General features: G+C 34.9%; 1 protein-coding gene across 1 annotated transcript in view; it reads right to left on the bottom strand.

Moving 5' to 3' along the window:
- Positions 1–508: 508 nt before the first annotated feature.
- Positions 509–20,483, bottom strand: part of LOC149800924 (very-long-chain (3R)-3-hydroxyacyl-CoA dehydratase-like) — a 45,862-nt gene continuing 25,887 nt past the window's right edge. The window contains exons 4-10 of the mRNA XM_089954986.1: positions 19,884–19,944; positions 17,262–17,375; positions 14,294–14,421; positions 13,185–13,297; positions 9,097–9,203; positions 7,919–8,050; positions 509–6,632 (exon numbers count right to left, since the gene is read on the bottom strand). Of these exons, the coding sequence (XP_089811112.1) occupies positions 6,559–6,632; positions 7,919–8,050; positions 9,097–9,203; positions 13,185–13,297; positions 14,294–14,421; positions 17,262–17,375; positions 19,884–19,944 (729 nt within the window). The 3' untranslated portion in view covers positions 509–6,558. The remainder of the gene's footprint in view (positions 6,633–7,918; positions 8,051–9,096; positions 9,204–13,184; positions 13,298–14,293; positions 14,422–17,261; positions 17,376–19,883; positions 19,945–20,483) is intronic.

The following is a 20,483-nucleotide window of genomic DNA, read 5'->3' as shown; positions in this document are numbered from 1 at the left end:
GCACTTATGGGTTACTTGCAAGCTTGATATAGGTTATGTGAGCACTTGGTATGGGTTACTGGAGTACTTGTTAAGGGTTAACTGAGTGCCTGATCCAGGTTACTGAAGTACTCATTATGGGTTACTTGAGCATTTGATAAAATATTTATTATGCAAATTTCCAAGGTAAAGCACTGCAGACAACAAACATAAAGTTACAAAACTGCCAAATGGCCTTGGTATACTGGTGACCTCCGTATACAGATTCTCCTTTCAAAGTTGATTTTTGAACATATACCATGCACTGAATATTATTCTTATTCTTCTTATTATTATTATTACTATTATTACGTTATCAAAAGATTTTGTTATGTGACCTATTCATCTGTTCAACAAAATCATAAAAGCAGTCCCCCTCTTATAAAGTCACCCCTACTACAGCAGGAAACCGTCCTTATAAAAGAACTGGCCCTTCAAGACGGGAATCATATAGATGTGAGTAGTAACTACATATAATGTATGAAAGACATAATTTTTTTCATATTTAATAACTTCATTTAAAAATCACAGGCATATGATACAATCAATGTGGTAAAACATTAATTTCTTTAAAACAACTATGCATAATCATCAAACATGGTTTAAAACTTCCCTGTCAATAAAATCATGATACAAACATCTGGTTGTAACTAACATTGCCTAGCCATCTTATTGTTCCATTGTTGCAGAAAATGGTATTTATTTGACTCTTTCTGATGTCAGATTTCAGAATCTTGCATTTCATAACAAAGAACGTCTGATGACATTTTGTACATTTCTGCAACCACCTATTCCTTCATTGACAATCTGTAGTTATTAGAGAATGGTCTGTTTAGAAAGGAACTGAGTTTATCACATGATTAACTGGTGTTAACCTGGTACCCCCTCAAATACATTTAATAATCTGAGAGAGAAGCCACAATGACTGACATATCATTTTCGTTTTACAGCAACCTGATGTCATGTTGTCTTGAGCTAAACAATACTGTTCAAGTGGTTAACTCATGTCATCTTAATAATTATTGGTGGTAATAATAGCCAGTAAATATTAAAGTGACCAAACCAAATATCAAAGGAACACAAGGATAATTGGATTACTTACCTCTTTGTTTGGATTAAAGGTACTTTATCAGCATAATGGAACAACTGTAAAAGTGTTGAATTTACAAATCAACAAATATTTGTAAGGCTTCCAGTTGTAAACCACATTATGTGACTCTTGAGGGGTAAATCTGATGACTTTGCTTTCATATACAAGTCAATGGCTACATTTGAGGGGTCCTAAATGGGTTCTTTTGAAGATAAACTGGTTGGTGCCAAGGGATTCTGGCTATATAAAGTGGATGGCTATTGGTCAACATGGGGTGGGGCATTCGGGAAGCAGAAAACTGTTGATATGATTCTCTCCTAAAATTATGTTACATGCAAGGTCACTATATTCTGATCACTTTGATCAACTCCATAGATCCACTTTGATCCACTCCATAAATCCACTTTGATCCACTCCATAAATTCACTTTGATCCACTCCATAAATGAAAACATCAGTGACTCTTAACAAAAATTAATGATCTTAGATTGTTTTGTGTATCATGACTAAACACTAATTTCACTACTAATTAACAGCTTATAGATAACTCACTCTTTGGTCTGTCAACTTGTATAGACTAAGTTTAGCAACAGTTTTTCACACGTCAAACAGTATCTAGATTAAAAGTTGGCTTATATAGGAAGTCTGTGATGAAAAAGGACTTAGAAGATGCCTTATACAGCTATTGTTAGTAACACATTAACCAAAACTTCACCTGCCATTATATCCAAGCTTATAACTAACAAATTACCACTGACCATAATTAATTAAATGGTATGTAACTCATATCTCATCTAAAAGATGATTTTATTTCATCAGATAAAGTTTTAATTCACAAGCAAATTGAAGAAAATGTCAAACTAAATATGCTGGCATAAAGGCAACTTCCATTTTTGCTATATAACACAACCACTTTTTCCCCCATCCAGCAAACCAACTATTTTGGCTCTCTAGCATCATTATACAAAACTGTCTAAATTCTGAATTTAACATATTGGCATCTATGAAATACAATGACAATGTGACTGGAGTACAGTAAGTACAAGAGGGATATGAAATTGTTTGCACATCAATTAACATGATATTCCTTTCCCTAAACAATGCCTTCTTCATGACAGAGAGATTAGTCTGCATACTCTAAGTGGTCACTGTACAATTGCTCCAGTGACTGCAAAAAACAGGGAAAAACCATTATTTAGTTAGGACACATCTAACCACTGACTGTGGAAAGCAGGTGATCATTATATACATGACAGTTATATGGAAAATTTGCAAGGGGAGGTGACTAGAATAGCAATTGATGCCAGGTGCCCACTTTATATAGTGACAATTCAGACAGGGTTGATTGCCTTTTATTTCGTTACTGCTACTAATGGATAGAGTACTTTTATTTATTTTTTACTGCTACTAGTGGGTTGAGTACTTTCATTTCTTTACTGTTTCTAGTGGGTCGAGTACTTTCATCCTTGCACTGCTACTTGTGGATCAAGTTCTTTCATTTATTTTACTGCTACTAACGGGGCAAGATCATTCTAGTATTATACACTGTCTCCATTATGTTTTGTCTGTGACAGACACTGTGTTCCCTGTACATGGGATCACTCTGCTAGCATGGCTGGTTTGAGGCCTGTAATTTCCAGCTGCTTCAAAAAACTACAACACTGCTAGAATTTTACATACTGACTGCATATCTTAATTTGCATATGTATGGGTCCAAGTGATCCAAATACAGGCAGAAATAACTAATGGAATGGTAGCAATTTGATCATGTAAATATACAACTGCTTCTCTTGCATTCCACCCTTTCCTTGTGATGCCGACAAGGTTATAGTAAACAAGAAAAAGGCAATCTCTTCTGAGAACAGTTAGATTACAATAACTACTTTAATTTGTGTGCTCTCTAATGATGACAAGTCACAAAACATTGCAAGAAGAGTTGCATTCACAAATTTCGGTCAGACAATGCAGACAGCTGTAAGTCAGCATGGGCAGTAATTTTTACAAAAATTATGGGAGCACAAAGATTTGTCAAAGTTTCCATCTTAGATGATGAACACATTATAAACCAAGTTTTAAAGCAATCCACAAACAACTGCATGACAAGCTGCTGCATTCACAGGATTTCATCTTACATCGCATTCAGTTCCATCTATAAAAAACAACAATTCTAAAAAACATTGCAGGCAGATTCTGACATATATATATTGCATTTTCAAGTGATGACAATTATATGCACAAAGGTTCATAATGATCCATAGAAATATGCATGACTAGTTGCAGCCACAAGATATCTCACATACGGCATTCAACTACAAGACAAAAAGGACAATAATTTGAACAAAAACTGTGCAAGGGCAATAATCTGTCAAAATATGCATGTTTAATAAAAGATCATAACATGTACAAAGTTTCAGGGTGATGCATTAAAAACTGAAACTGGTTGAATTCACAAGATTCTGTCATACACTACTGAAGACTCTAAGTCAAAAAGGGCAATAACTCTAGAAAAATGGTCCTGGAGCAAAGGGATTTGTTGAAGTGCATATCATGACTGTCATAACATTTCCAAAGTTTCATGGCAATCCTGTGAAATCTGAAAGACTAATTATATTCACAAGATTCTATCATACACTGCATTGAGCTGTACATATAAAGGGCAGTAACTCTAATAAAATTGCAACAGCAAAGTGATCTGTCTATATGCGCAAGTTCAGTTGATGGCCATAATATTTACCAAGTTTCATGACAATCCATCAAAAACTGGGACTAGTTATGCTAATGAGATTGTCACACTGCATTAGCCACAATACTCACAGATAACCAGAGACATCATAATGATGATACAATAATATAAAAAAATGTCTTTTTGAGCTGTATGGTAAATGATTATCTGACAGCAGTGAACATACTTTGGAAAAATCTTTTTGTGACTAAACATAATGTTGACATCATTGATTTCTAAAATCACTGATGGCAGTAAACAAATTTCAGATGTCAAGGCATTTCATTAAAGCCAACATATCTGGTGACTAAAAGTTTAGAAGCCTGTGTAGATTTTAATTATTAAAGTCACTGATGATGTCTAGTGTTTTGTTTTTTAATTTTTAGGTCGTTATTGTTGTTATTGTTATAGAGTTTAACACCATTTTTCAGCACAAGATAGGCTATACATGGCGGCCAGCATAAATGGTGGTGGAAGAACCGGGGAAAACCCCGGAAAGAACCACAGACCCACAATAAGCTACCAGCAAGCTTTCCCACATAACCACATTGGCTAAGCCCAAAACTCAAACCCATGCAGACAGAGGTGAGATGGCAGTGATCCATAATGGTGTATGCTTTAGACCACTTGGCCACTCAGGGTCCCTCTGAGGTTGTATTGATGATGCAAATATGTGCATTTCTTAACAAAAGGAACATGCATATACATTTATAATTTAGTAATAAATCACACTTTTATTAGCTTGGAAAGGAAAATTTCAGAGAAAGAGCTGAACTTGGAAAGAAACAAGAGTCCTTAAGACTCTGCTTTGCTGTCAAAATCTAATTTCCAGGAATTCAAAATAAGACCATTTAGGGCACACTATACAACATTAGAAGACTTCTCGTGAAAACCCCAGGTTGACCAACCATTCAGGACTACTGGTGGTATGATTTTTAATATCTTCATCATGGCATCCATATTTGAGGTCAGATCAGCATCATTTTCATTCAAGACCAACTAGATTATCATAATTTGTGTCTGGTAAAGCCCCCATGTCATTATGTCAACTTGTGATTAAGAGGAGTGGCAACACCAAGATTTACAAGATGGCTGACATGGTGGCCATACTGGATGTCAGACTGGCACCATTTTCATTTAGCACCAAGCAGACATAATAAGTATTAGGTGATAAAGTTATGTTGATGTGACTTTCCATTTAGGAGGAGCAGCAATAGGATTTCATGGCTGGCCACAGTGGCAGCGATATTGGTTTTCAGACCAGCAAATTTTTTAAAGAGGACCAACTAGACACAATAAGAAGTCTTCCACTAAAACACCATGCTGATAGGATTTCCATTCTGGTAGCAATAACAAGATTTTGAAGATGGCTGCTGCAATGGCCATACTGGATGTCAGATTAATTTAGGACCAAGTAAATTTTATAAGAAGTCATTTTAGTGAAAACCCAATGCTGATATGATCATCCATTCAAGATGAAGTAGCATTAAAGAGATTTTAATCATTGTCATCAGATTGCCATGATCCTCATTTAAAATCAACTAGACATCATAAAAGGTCTTTTACTGAAACTCCATGCAGATATGACCATCCATTCATAAGTAGTGATAACATGATTTTCAAGATGACCATCATGGTAGCCAAACTTGATGTCAAAGCAGAAGTATTTCTCTTAGGGACCAACCAGATAACATAATAGGTATTATGGTAAAAATCCTATGCTGATATGTTTCGGTTCAGGAAGAGAAGCGATATGATTTTCAAGATGGCTACTATGGTGGCCACAATGGATATCAGATCGGCACCATTTTTATTTAGGACCCTGCCAGTCATCCCAAGATATCTTGTAGTGAAGCCCTAGCCCTATGACCATCCATTCAAGAAGAGATATTTAGAACAAGATATTTAAGACTGCTGTTGTGGTGGCCATATTAGATGCCTGAGCAGCAACATTTTCATTCAGGAACAAGACCATGGAATAAAGTTTTATGGCAATCCTCCAAAGTTTAGTAGGAGTATCAATAACAAACTAGTGCTAAGGGATGTATGTTAGATGACGGGATAATAAACCATCCCATAATCTCTTCCACCTTATGACAAATTGAGGTAAAAACTGTTTAAAGTTGGGTAAAAGCTAAATGGCTTGTGTATGTGCGCTGACTGCAGTCCTTTCTGGTACACCTGATAATCAAACACAACCGGGTTTTTTTAAGGGAAAATTTGACTAATATTAGGGAAATTCAACCAACAACCTAGCAATGAACAACTTTCTCAAAGAGCCTGCTTCTGTCCCTGAAATTTCTGACCAAATTTCTGTCCAGATGTCTTGGGATTCTTTGAGTTCAACTGGGTGTTTTGGGTTTTTTTTTATTACTGATGACATACGAAGAAAGAACATACAAAGTTTGTTACATTCATGGTTTCATACAAAGAAAAGAATTTAAGGCTGTGGGTTCACAATCTTTCTTCATGCTCTTAAGAAAATATTGTATGATCCCCATTATTTCCGCCACTGATAACATGAATATCGACATCTTTTATATAACAGGATAGGCATTATCTCGATATGAAAAGAACAGTTATGACTGCTGATTTGATATGTGTGTTCAACAAAATTACAAATATCGTAACAAAATAAGAAAATGAAAAGAATGCTGAATGTCTACGCATGACAAGAATGCAGATAATCTTAGTATGACAGAAAATATTCAATATTAGCCCTGTCCTTGTCATTCTGTCTTTGTTGCCTTTCCGAGTTTGTTCTTACGCTGTCTGTACATATGGTTCAACAATGAGTAGGCTCCTGAAAAACATCAAAACAAAATTAAAACCAAGTTTAAATTGCTATGAAATAATTCAGTGTTTAAATTACCATGTAATAATTTCACACCTATTTCATATACATTTTATGGATATTTCATCATGATTATGAACTTGACGAAATGAAGATCAAGTTCACTAATATTTGTCAGAAGGAGTATGGATACATAATTAGCAAAATTCTGAACTATGTGTCCATAGGACACAAACTCTATGGTTAATGTAAATAGTCCAAGTATAGGGCAAAGTTCTGAGCCATAACCCCATCAAATTTTATTAAAAAATGGTGAATATTGGAAACAACATGTGGTCTTATTAATTTAAAACCTCATCCCTAATTCGGTTTCAAGCCACAACGTCCTTCAAAAGTTACTGAGCAGAAAGGAAATTTGTGAGGCTGACATACAGAATGGGAAGGATGGGTATGCATAGCACTATGCTCCTGTTCCAAATAAAAAGACTACTGTTTTGTACATTTTGCCTCCAAAAAGTCAAAATTTAAGTAGTAGAGGATGTAAATTATGTTTTCTCTAATGCATAAGCGAAAAACCCTGTCCACTTCACAAGCATAAAAACCTGTCCACTGCATAAGCCAAAAAAACCTGTATCTTTGTCATAACCATAAAACCCTTATGAAATGCTAGCTTTGAGCCTGAAAACATCAAAAACAAAACTCTTCCAGACAGGAAGAAAAAAAAACATTTCTGTGATAGAATTAGGTTTCAGATACATAATGAGTCAAAGGGCATAATTTGATTGGACCATTCCAAAAGCTATTTACCCTAGTAGAATGATTGGCAACCCTAACCCAAAGGAAATTGTGCATCATACAAATGGATGCCATGAAGTGTTAATAGCCTTAAACATCATTTTAAATCGCTCTTCTTGGTTGCTTTAATATTTAGGAAATGAATGTACAGGTCTCTGCCACCTAATGTGAAATTAGCGTTAACATGATGTCATGTGAATTTTTAAAAAAAAAAATTTGTGAAGACTAAAAAAATAATGAAATTGTCTAAAGCAAAAATAATTAGGATTCGTAAATAACTAAATTGAATAGTTAAATGAATTATGTTTTTTTCAATGAAAATTAAAGGCAGTAAAACCAAACATTTTGAGTTACACAACTTCAAGTTATGCAACCACTCTTGTGAATGGAACTATCATTTAAGTTGATGGTTAGATGTATAAGTTTACGGAGTATGAAACAGTGATAAATAATATTATTCCCTCTTCCCTTTTCAAAATAAATTCTCCGATGTTACTTACCAAATGCTAACACAACTAGGTAAAGATGAAGGAACCAAGAAAAGTTGAATGACATATTAGCTTCATTTGGCAACTGTAGATTAAATCTGCCAGTTTCTTCAAACAAAGGGATAGCCATTATCACAAGTGTTCCTGCAAAACAGAAAATACAAAGTATTATGACCTCCTCTCCATATAAAGGTATTATCCGTTTTCTCCTTATTAAACTGTGCTATAAAATGTAAAATGAGAAGTTCAGTTAAGCTTCCACCTTCGATAAGCCCTTTAGGGAAAGACCCCAAACCATATCTGCAAAAAACTAGCCAAGTAGCTATACATTTATGTGTGACACTGAGGTAAACTTAGCAATTATACTTCCACTTGGTTAGTGTTGCACAACTGGTACACCCACATTTGTGATGTGTGTGTGATTTGAATTTTTAACGTAGCTTTAACAATTTTTCAGTCATATCGCTACGATGTCTGCAACGTGGCAGTTTATAGTGATGTCTATCTAGCACTGGGGCATCATGCCGCAGACATGTAGCATGATGTCCCACCCAGTCACATTATCCTGACACCGGGCCGACCAGTCCTAACACTAACCTCTTAATGCTGAGCGCCAAGCGAGGGAGTTGTTAGTACCATTTATATGTAAGTCTTTGGTATGACTCGGCCGGGGATCGAACCCACAACCTCCTGCATCCGAGGCGGACGCTCTAACCACTAGGCCACCGGAGCGGTACACCCATATTTAACTGCAATACACTCAATAAAACTGCATCTGCCAAAGTGTAGTATCTTAATGGCACATTGTGTGTTCTGCTTTTGTCAATGTTTTACATTTGTATCGGAACAAATAAAAGGAAATAACTACAAACATATGTTTTCCTAATACTTTTGAATGAAATAAGCATTTCTAACCAGAATATGCTATAAGCTGCATAGTCCACAGTTAATATTTTACATATTCAACATATATACACAACCCAATTAGTCTAAAATTAGTATTTGTCAGTTAAATAATTCTCAAAGACAACAGTTGATCATAAATTAAAATGTGAAAGGTCAGAATGTATACCATTATATACACCCTATGTTGTGAATTTCACATTTCACAAAGGCAGGAATGCTGTGTTCACTTTGAATGAATAGTATGTACCCAGTCATTAAAGTCTGACAACAAAGTCGGAATTTACCTTCAAACAAAAATCCCAGGGGATATAATACTATCCATGCAGAGTATCTTAGCCACGTTATTATCTTCACGTCCATACCGACACTGGATAACATGTAGAAGGGATACCTGTAATGTAAATCAATCACTTAATTTACAGACAAACCTGCTTTAACAAACATCTCCATATAAATGATATTTAATCATGAAAGACAAAGTTTATGGGGCCTTTTTGTTCATTTTCATATAAGTTTACCTCAATATAAAGAACACCTACCCAAAAACATTATGTGGTCCATTCACTGTTCTTTATTAACAAGTTTCACAAAAATTAATTAGTCATGCTATCACAACTGAGGATAAGGTGGGGTTGGGTTTATGTATAATGTAATATCTGTATAAACACATGCATTTTTCCAATCAAAATTACAATTAATTATAATATAATTTCACAATTATTGTTGGTGCTGTTTTTGTTATGGGTTGACCACCAATTTTCAGCACAAGATAGCCCCTATACATAACAGCCATTATGTTTGGTGGAGGAGGAACCTGGGAGAATCCCAGGAAGACGAAGAACCACTGACTCATGAGAAACTCCTGGCAACCATTCCCACATACCCATGTTGGCTACTTCTTTTGCACAATGAATAAATAAAAATTATTTACAGTGTAATCATCAACATTACATCTATACATAACAGCCCTCCCTGTAAAAAAATCTCAAACTTTTGTAAACTGACAAATAAACATCATGTATTATCCTACTTTTATTTGCAAACAGTAATGACCGCTCCGGTGGCTTAGTGGTTAGAGCATCTGCCACGGATATGGGCAGTTGCGAGTTCCAACCCCGGCTGAGTCATACCAAAGACTTATAAAAATGGTACAAACAGCTGCCTTGCTAGTCACTCAGTATTAAGAGGTTAGTGTTAGGACTGGTCAGCCTGGTGTCAGGATAATATGACTGGGTAGGACATGATGCTACATGTCTGCAACATGATGCACAAGTGTTATACATCATTATAAAACTGTCACACTGCAGGTATCACAGCACTATGACTGAAATTTTTTAAAGATACATTAAAAATCCAAAGCACATACATTCACACCATCGCAATCAATGTTGTGCAGAGTTTTCATTCTTGTCTCAGCATAAAGTGTAATGAGTGCTAGCGAGTTGTGCTCAGTACTATATATACTTGCTTATAAATCAAATTGCAAACATCAAAGATCCTGATCATGCTGTTCAAGTCATGCAGATTAGGGTCTATGTTGTTTGTTCCACTGATTACTCCTAACAAACGGCACAGAACCAGAACTGCCTGCACATTATGCGATGATAGATCTGGCTCTGTGCATTTGCAAATTTTTAATTAAGCTTTGGTTTTGTTCACTATGCTATATTAGGCTAACTCTAAATATCAAACAAGAGACTTGAAGGGGTGATGCTCTACTGACTCGACAAAATTTGACAGTCAATAACTCTAATTAGAATCAAGCTAGAGCACATATATTTGACAGTGAATACCTATAAATAGAATCAAGCTAGAGCACATAAATTTGACAGTCAATAACTCTAATTACAATCAAGCTAGAGCACATAAATTTGACAGTCAATAACTCTAATTACAATCAAGCTAGAGCACATAAATTTGACAGTCAATAACTCTAATTACAATCAAGCTAGAGCACATAAATCTGATGATCAATAACTTGAATGAGAATCAAGCTAGGGCACCTAAATTTGACAGTCAATACCTTGAATCAGAATCAAGCTAGAGCACATGAATCTGACAGTCAATAACTTGAAGGACAATCAAGCTAGAGCACATAAATTTGACAGTCAATAACTTGAATGAGAATCAAGCTAAAGCACATAAATTCAACAGTCAATAACTTGAATGTGATGTGATGTGATTTGGATTTTTAACGTAGCTTTAACAATTTTTCAGTCATATCGCTATGATGTCTGCAATGTGGTAGTTTTATGGTGATGTCAAGCACTGGGTCATCATGCCACAGACATGTAGCATGATGTCCCGCCCAGTCACATTATCCTGACACCAGGCAGACCAGTCCTAACACTAACCTCTTACTGCTGAGTGCCAAGCGAGGCAGATGTTAGTACCATTTTGCAAGTCTTTGGTATGACTCAGCTGGGGATCAAACCCATGACCTCCTGCATCTGAGACAGACACTCTAACCACAAGGACACCGGAGCGGTAATATAACTTGAATGAGAATCAAGCTAGGGCTTATAAATTTGACAGTCAGTAACTTGAATTAGAATCAAGCTAGATGACCTAAATTTGACAGTCAAAAACTTGAATTAGAATAAAGTTAGAGCACATAAGTCTGACAGTCCCTAACTTTAATGAGAATCAAGCTAGAGCAAATAAATATGACAGTCATTAATTTCAATTAGAATAAAACAAGAGCACATAAATTTGACATTCAATAACTTTAATTAGAATCAAGCTAGAGTGCATACATTTGACAGGCAATAAATTTAATTAGAATAAGCTAGAATCACAGAACTTTCAGGTTTGTCTCAAGTTGAGAAACTCTAATGAACTGCTCAGCTTACATAAACCACTTGTATCCAAAGTCACTGTATCTTAATCAAAATTCTAGGAGAAAACATGATCTGAACACTATGGTCTCCCTCCACAGAATATGGCAGGAACATGATAAAAAGTCTACATAATTAAACTGTCAAAACCATTTGCATGATTTCAGAGTGTAGAATAGGCCTGATGCACTCTCCTGCATATTGTAAGAGTGTTGAATAGGCTTGACGCCATCTCATTCGTGTCATGTGAGTGTAGAATAGGCCTGATTCAATCTCATTTATGTTGTATGAGTGTAGAATAGTCTTGATGCAATCTCATACATGTTGTAAGAGTGTAGCATAGGCTTGATGCATTCTCAAGCATGTCTTAAGAGTGTAGAATAGGCCTGATTCAATCTCATGCATGTTGTATGAGTGTAGAATAGTCTTGATGCAATCTCATACATGTTGTAAGAGTGTATAATAGGCTTGATGCATTCTCATGCATGTCATAAGAGTGTAGAATAGGCCTGATTCAATTTCTTGCATGCCATAAGAGTGCAGAAAAGACCTGATTCAATCTCATGCATGTTCTATGAGTGTAGAATAGTCTTGCTGCAATCTCATGCATGTTGTAAGAGTGTAGAATAGGCTTGATGTACTCTCATTCATGCCATAAGAGTGTAGAATAGGCGTGATTCGATCTCATGCATGCCATAAGAGTGTAGAATAGGCGCGATTCAATCTTGTGCATGTTGTATGAGTGTAGAAGAGGCCTGATTCAATCTCATGCATGCCATAAGAGTGTAGAATAGGCCTGATTCAATCTCATGCATGTCATAAGAGTGTAGAATATCCCTGATTCAATCTCATGCATGTCATAAGAGTGTAGAATAGGCGTGATTCAATCTCATGCATGTCATAAGAGTGCAGAATAGGCCTGATTCAATCTCATGCATGTCATAAGAGTGTAGAATAGGCCTGATTCAATCTCATGCATGCCATAAGAGTGTAGAATAGGCCTGATTCAATCTCATGCATGTCATAAGAGTGTAGAATAGGCCTGATTCAATCTCATGCATGCCATAAGAGTGTAGAATAGGCCTGATTCAATCTCATGCATGCCATAAGAGTGCAGAATAGGCCTGATTCAATCTCATGCATGTCATTAAAGGAGAGTAATCTGAGCAGGAGTTCGGGTGGCTCAGTGGTTAGCATGCCTGACTTGCAAAAAAAAGGGGTCAGAGTTCAATTCCTACAATCAAATTAGCCTAGGTTTGCTACCTTCATGTGACCTTAGGCACATCACTTTACTTCAGCTGCCTCTGCACTAAATAAGATATCTTTGCTGTTTACAGTAAAACAACAAACCAAAACCCAAATGAGCAAACCAAATTATTCTGAATGGCAAACAATGGATTCTTCTCATTCACAGTGTTGTATAAAAGTGAAGAAATGACTGTTATACAAGGAGATGTCAGATTCATACAACCATACTTTATATGCAGATAGCACTCTGTCGGTTAGTGGAATGATGCCTTGGATTTAGAACTTACCTTATCAGTTCTACTGCACTCCATGTCAAGAACAGGTACCAAACTACAGGGGCATCCTGAAGACGTGGCTCTTGGAATATGATTACAAACAGAACAAAATTTCTTCCTAAAACCTGAGATTAAGAAATAAAAAGTTTTGATATCATTATATATTATCTTCTTTAAAAAAAGCTAAAAAGAAACACAATTGTTTTTATTTTATAATCATCATCATCTATAGCACAGATTTGACAGTATACTGAAGGCTGATCAATTTGGTGATATGAAATATTAAAATCAATAAATTCTTGTCTCACCTGTAATAGTATTGATGTTGCTCTAATAACATAGGACTAATCAACCCTATGACCTTGACCTCTGACCATTTACTCACTCAATTCCTTTGCTAATATTTGACAAATCTGATAATAGTACTTTCTTGGAAACAGAATATATAGCCTTCATAACAATTTTTCTAAGAACTTGAACTCTGAGACTTGGATCTATCATACACTGGTAAATGTTTAATGTATATCCACAGACATGTGATTTTTTTCTTCTTCTCCAAAATAAAAAGAACATGACCACTGGAACCTTGACCTATGATTCAACATGAGTAATGATATTTATATCATGTGAAATCTTTACATTGATTCCAATTTATCCTGAGGTATTAAAGACAGTAGTGCCATATCCAAAAACTTGAACAACTAACCGACCACCCAACTAAACCTTTAAAAATTATTCCTTGAGATCATGAGTTACAAACTCATTGGCCCTCACTCTCCAGGGATATTCCCTTCCCATGATGCAATGTTAGCAAAGTCTGATGGTGAACCCCTGATGAAAACAAGAGACACTACCTTTAAAAAAACTCAAAAATGCTGATGTGGGCTAGATAGCCAGCTGAATGAAAGGACATTGACCACTATGGATGAATGGACATTGTGACCACTATGGATGAATGGACATGTGACCACTATGGATGAATGAACATTGTGACCACTATGGATGAATGGACATTGTGACCAATATGACTCATCTCTTGCAACATTTATTTCAGGTGAGACAATATATTTAAAGACTTAAACTCGATTTGTGCTAATAAGACCAAACTTATTTCTACTAACCTGCATTAATGGGGCAAAAACTCCAGTTTTTACTAGCCCCAATAAAGGGTGTAAAATCTCCAAAACGGCTGCAACTTGACAGACCATTAACTGGGCTCCAACAGACTCAAGGGCTCGATTTTTTGCATCTGAAAAAAACATTATTATGGAAACTCAAGTTTATTTTCTGCTGATGAAAGCACAGTGAGATAATTATTTGACCATAACCATGGATTCTACATACTATAGTAAATATGACATGGTTGCTTAAAACTTCCAAAACCTAATAACAGTTTAGAAGTTTGAAATATTCTGGAGCAAAACTATAGAATCTTTCCCTGCCAAAGTTATATGAGCAAAATGTCTTGAAAGTCTTAAAGAACAAGAGGCATATTAATATTAGACGTTAGGCATTCCCAGTTTCATTTAGGACCAACTGGAGACCATAAGAAGCCTACTGGTGAAAATCCAATATGAAATGACTTTGCATTCAGATGTAGTAGCAATAATAAGGTATTCAAAATGGCGACCACAGTGGTCATACTGGATATCAGAATAGCACAACTTTCTTTTTGAGTCAACTAGACATCATAAAATGTCTTTAACTGAAAATCTTACCTAGTCTTGATGGCCATAATGGTGGCCTTATTTAATGTCTATGTGAAGCCATTTTGATCAAGGTTCAACTAGACATCATATGAAGTCTTCTGGTGAAACCATTGGTCAATGTGACTTTCCATTTAGCAGAAGTGATAACTAGATTTTCAACATGGTGGCCATGGTTATAGTGCATGACAGATCAGTACCATTCTCATAAAGGACCAACTAGACATCATAATCAGTCTTGTAGTGAAAATCCCATGTTGAAATGTCCATTCATCCAGGAGGATTAGCAATTTTAAAAAATTTCAAGATGGCAGTGGTTGCAAAATTGGATGTCCACACAGCACCATTTTCATGGAGTACCAGTTTCATGGCAATCTTCCAAGTAGTTGTGGAGAAGTAGCATTAATAAACTTGTGAAAATTGTATATTTCCTGTGTTTTTATCAACTGCTTTGTCTTTGTGCATGTACAAATATGTATCACCATCTTATTATTGTTCACGAGTTCAACATAGCTAGAGTCTTTCAATTTAATCCAACTGAAGAGAAGACTGTCAATATTGTCCATTGTCATGATGCACGTATAGATCAGATTCATCTACCATATCTTCAAGTACCTCTTCCATGTTTTGCTATTGAGCCTTCAGGCTAACAAACAATCCATTTAGCGCAACATTTCAAAAATCCAATTAGATGGCATTGTAATTTTCTCAACTAATAATATATGCCTTCATTAACCAATCCAACTGTTGATATATAAATTTAGAATGCAAAAGTATGTGGCACCAAATCCCATGACCTTTTCCTTACTAATGACCTTGACCTTTGTGTTAGGGATTTGACTACTGTATGACAAGGTATGGACCTGGGTAAAGTTCATCAAAATATCCTTCTGGGTGAAAAAGTCATTGTCTGGATATGGAAACAAGCCACTGCCTCACACTGTTGGTGTGTCCTTGACCTTGATCTAGGTGATATGACTGAATACATGAGATAATCTATGCCAAGATATAAAAAGCTCTAGTTTCATTAAAATAATATCACTGGTTCAAAAGTTATACCTATACACGGACAGCGGTCACTGATTACACTTCCCCTTGGTGTGACCTTGATATGATGACCATTATGTATATTTGATTTAATTTATATTTGATTTAATTTAATTGTACATTTAAAATATTTTTAGTTTTAATTTCATTACATGTTAATGTAATGTAATTTTGTTTACTAGAAATTTGATATTTTCCAGAAAATTCAGTTTGACCTGAATTTTTTCATAAATACCTAATAATAGAAACAGTTTCTATTTTTGACTTAGTTTCTGACCTCGATTCGGAAATCACTGAGACAAGTAAACAACTTTTTATTTTATTCTCAGAGTAAAATGATTGGTTTTTATCAAAGCCATACTGGGAGTACATGATTTTATATGTAAACAGTCTCTATTTCACAATTCTAGGTTTTCTGAAATTGTGCTGTATTCACAATGTCTATAGAGAAATTAATTAGTTTGGCTTTTTCTTTACACTGGAAAGTGTCTCTTGTGGCTGTTTGGAGTTTTATTTTAATTTTTATTCAAATTATTTGGATTCTAAAAGATTAATTGTTTTTCCTGGAAAATATTTGAGTGCTCACACAGAATTCTTGGACATATACATTTATTTAAATTTTATTCAGAATTCAAACACCGAAATATTATTTTCTGTGGTTCCCAAAGGACTGTAAACATCAGCACTGTACTGACTACAGTATACGTCATTGCCTTCCATTTTGGATTATTCTTGGATTATTTTTGGATTTGAGTCTTAAAACCGTAAGTTCTTATTTTTTCATTTTACAGAGTTTTTCCTGGAAATAAATCATTTGTTTATTTCTTGCCATGACCTTGCCCTTTAAGTAGGTGGTATGGTTACATTACAAGACACCACCTAGTCATTAAAATATCTACAGTGGTTCAAAGTTATATTCCAAACAAAGATACAAGTCTTTTAATTACATTTTCCTTTGCTGTGACATTGACCTTGAGGGGGGCGGGGGAGACTATGTCACGAAAAACACACCATTTGGTCATTATATTTATATCAGCAAAGTTACATTTAAATATCTTTATTTGTTCAAATGTTTCACTCCAGACAAGGATACAAATCATTTAATTATAAATTCACTTGTTCAGACTTTGACCTTGCAGCTGAGGTCATGCATATGGCACACAACACATCATCCAGTCAGAATATACAATGTAAGAAAACATCTCTGTTACAAAGATATTTGCCAGGCAACCAAACATTTGTGGATGGACAATGCTAAAGCATAATATGCCTGACTTAAAATTGGCTGTAAAAAAATTAAAGCAAGCTAAAAATATGCAATTTCTGTAGTACATACCTATTCCATACTTGATGAAATGGTACTGTAGAATGGCACATACATAAGTATAGCCAACAAATTGGAACATATTGTACAGGAAAATGTAAGAAACCTTGAAGTCCAAACTTGTACCTGAAAATTTAAAAAAAATAAAGTCTGTGGTATATAGGTGCAAACAAATTTAAAAAGTTTTGCCATAAAAAGCTAGATGGGCTGTGGAGAGGTCAGACATAATACAAAAAAGCAGGGCTTAAAATTATCAATAGTCTGCTAGCCTATGGTTAGTAAATTTACTGTTAGACTAGTAGTTGTCATAATTGCAATGGTCCAAAGGCTAGTAATCAACAGTTTGTGGAAAGAACTAGTAAAAATTCAGCAGCACAATTCAGTTTCTTAATCTACAAATCCTTCTGGCTAAAAAGAAATTAAAGTTAAATTCAGGCCTGAGAACTATATTTGTAAATGTATAAATAAATATAAAAGTTCAACACCTTAATGATATTAGCAAATATTACAAGTCTGAACAAAATTTGATTAGAAACAGTACCATCAGAGTAGTAACAATTTTAACCAATCAGATACAAGAACACCTCATCAATAGGCATGAATCTCACTCATTGCAGAAATTGTCTGAGATTTTGATGATAGAAACAACATATTCTAAGTATGGTTCAAATTTGATCAGAAATTTGGACTCCACAGTGGCAACAAGCAGTTGTTGAAGGATTAACACAAGATACACAAAAGGCACATGACAGCTTCATGGATATACCATAATCTCACTTTGTCATACAGTCTGGTTGGCTAAAAACAGTTATGATGAGAAAAACAAAGTCAGAAGGCTGGAGAATCAGTGTTCATAACTTCAATAAACCATGTTGTGGAATGCTGGAGATCAAATTCAATGGAGGTTTCATTAACCTGAAAAAAACATGCCAAATTTGGCTAAAATAAGACAAATGTTTCGAAGGATGAGCAACCAAGGGGCTTTCACTCTTCAAAACAAGACTAAACCTGCATTAAGTCCACATGACAATTTTCATATTAAGCTGGCAATGAATATGTAAAATGGCTGGTTGTGATAAATATCTCATGTAAAGGCAAGACGATAACTGTCAAGGGCCATAACTTAAAGAAAATGGAGTTGGTGAGACAAAACCCATTACAGCACATTTAGGGTTATGAGACAATGCATACTCCAAAATGAAAAAGAAGATGTTGAATAGTCCTACACTATTTAAAGGATCTGCTGTAATGGAGATGCAGTATTGATGGAAGAAGGAAACAACTCATTGAATGATGAATCAGAAATTATAAATCTGTTTTAAAAGGCACAAATACATATGCTGTGGAGCAATAGTCAGATTCACCCATGTAATGGCATTTAGTTATGTTTAAGGACTGCCAAGTTAAGCTGGTTACAAGCTACATTGCCTGTGAAGATAAGAAGTTAATTGCCACTGACTGTAATTATGCAAAATAAAGTTGACAAGACAATACCCATGCAAGGCACACCATGTTTATGAGACAGCTAACTCACCAAACTGCATCTGAATATGTTATATGCATTCTTTTACAAGATAATGCTGTAATGGTGATAAAATATTGGAGAAAAGGGCCATAACTCTTTCGAAACTAGATGTGAAAAGACTAAAGCTTTCCAAATCACATCAACATGTAATATATAATTCACCTATCATATGGCATCCAATTATGCACAAGGGTTGCAGAGCTATCTTAGTTTCAAGAAATATAAATAAATGAACAAATATATGGCCTGACAGACAGATGGAAAAGACGGTTAATGTAATTGAGAGGGTGGCCTAATTAAACTATATTGGACCATAATTAAGCTCTACATGAGAAATCTGACTTCAAATTTATGTCAAAACCTCTCCTCTTATAAAAAAATTCTTCAAATACACCTTTTAATTTCTGACAAAACAATTTATTTTATTAAACCTTTTCTTCAACATGAAACATCATTTTGAAAGTCACAGTTGAAAAGACAGAAATTGATATTTCTAGGGAAATGCAAGTACTTACAAGAGGTTCATTAAGGGAAAGTTAAATCAATACCTGATTTCTCTGACTGGTGATTGATTAAAAATGTGGCCTCTGCTACAAGTTCAAAACTGTATCATGCCAATAATGCTTACAATCTCAAAAGAACACCAGCCCATGTAACAAGAGACAGACTGAAAGAAAATGCTTCTATTACCAACTCACGTTCACCCCTCAACCAAGCTCTCAGAACTCATTGATGTGATACATTATAACAAATCTAACAAGGCATGACTCCTATAATGCCAAATATTATTATTGGGTTTTATTTTCATGATGATGGTGATTAATCAATCTTCAGTATAAATTCTAAAATCAGTGAAATTTCCTCAAAGATTATATCATACTAATAAAATAAGAATAATACACAATGGACAATGGACAAAAGCACAGAACTAAAATACCATGAAAGCATAAAACTGGAATAGAGAAATTCTGGCACTGTGATAATAACACCCTATACAGAGCAAGGCAAATAATAAAAAATTGCTGCGATAGAGACTGATTCATCTTTGATTGTGAAACATGCAAAAGTAATTAGCACATTAAAGTTTCTTTCATCTGCAGAATACTTACTATCAGCACCTGACATTAAGTCTTTCTCTATCTTTTCCATCATCTCCTTCTCAGCTGCTTCCTAAATGATAACAAGAGTCCCTTAAGAGGCATGTACATTTTTCGGTGCTTATGAAGCAGTGAAGACTCTGTGATGCAAGACAGTGAAACTCCTTTTTAAACTTATAATTTATTTTATATTGTGCCTGCGGTGAGCAGAGAAAAGTCATTTCAGACTAAAATCAAAACATTTTGATCATTTCATCTTAAGTTTTCCATGCAATTAGATTTATGTTTAGACAAAGACCATGAGCGTAATTCAGTTTTGAGGGAATTATGCAAAAACCTTCAAGGCAAGTTATGGAGAAAATCTTCAAATATAATATCACATGTTTGTAGAGCGTTATGTGAAAACATGACTCGTTTTTACTATTAAATTAATGAAGAGTTAGACTGTAAAAAAAAATATAACCAACTGCATTACTTCCCTTAATGAAGGCTCTATTTGCTATTATGTGATATCTTTCTGGAATGAGTCAATAAGCCACTAATGTAGAAGTGTATTTTAAGAAAAATTAATTAAATGAATTCAAGTAAATATCTCTCATTTCATGCACAACT

The sequence above is a fragment of the Sinohyriopsis cumingii genome, chromosome 4 (genome assembly GCF_028554795.1).
Source record: "Sinohyriopsis cumingii isolate HCF-2022 chromosome 4, ASM2855479v2, whole genome shotgun sequence".
Classification (NCBI taxonomy): domain Eukaryota; kingdom Metazoa; phylum Mollusca; class Bivalvia; order Unionida; family Unionidae; genus Sinohyriopsis; species Sinohyriopsis cumingii.
This window is presented reverse-complemented; position numbering and strand designations above follow the sequence as displayed.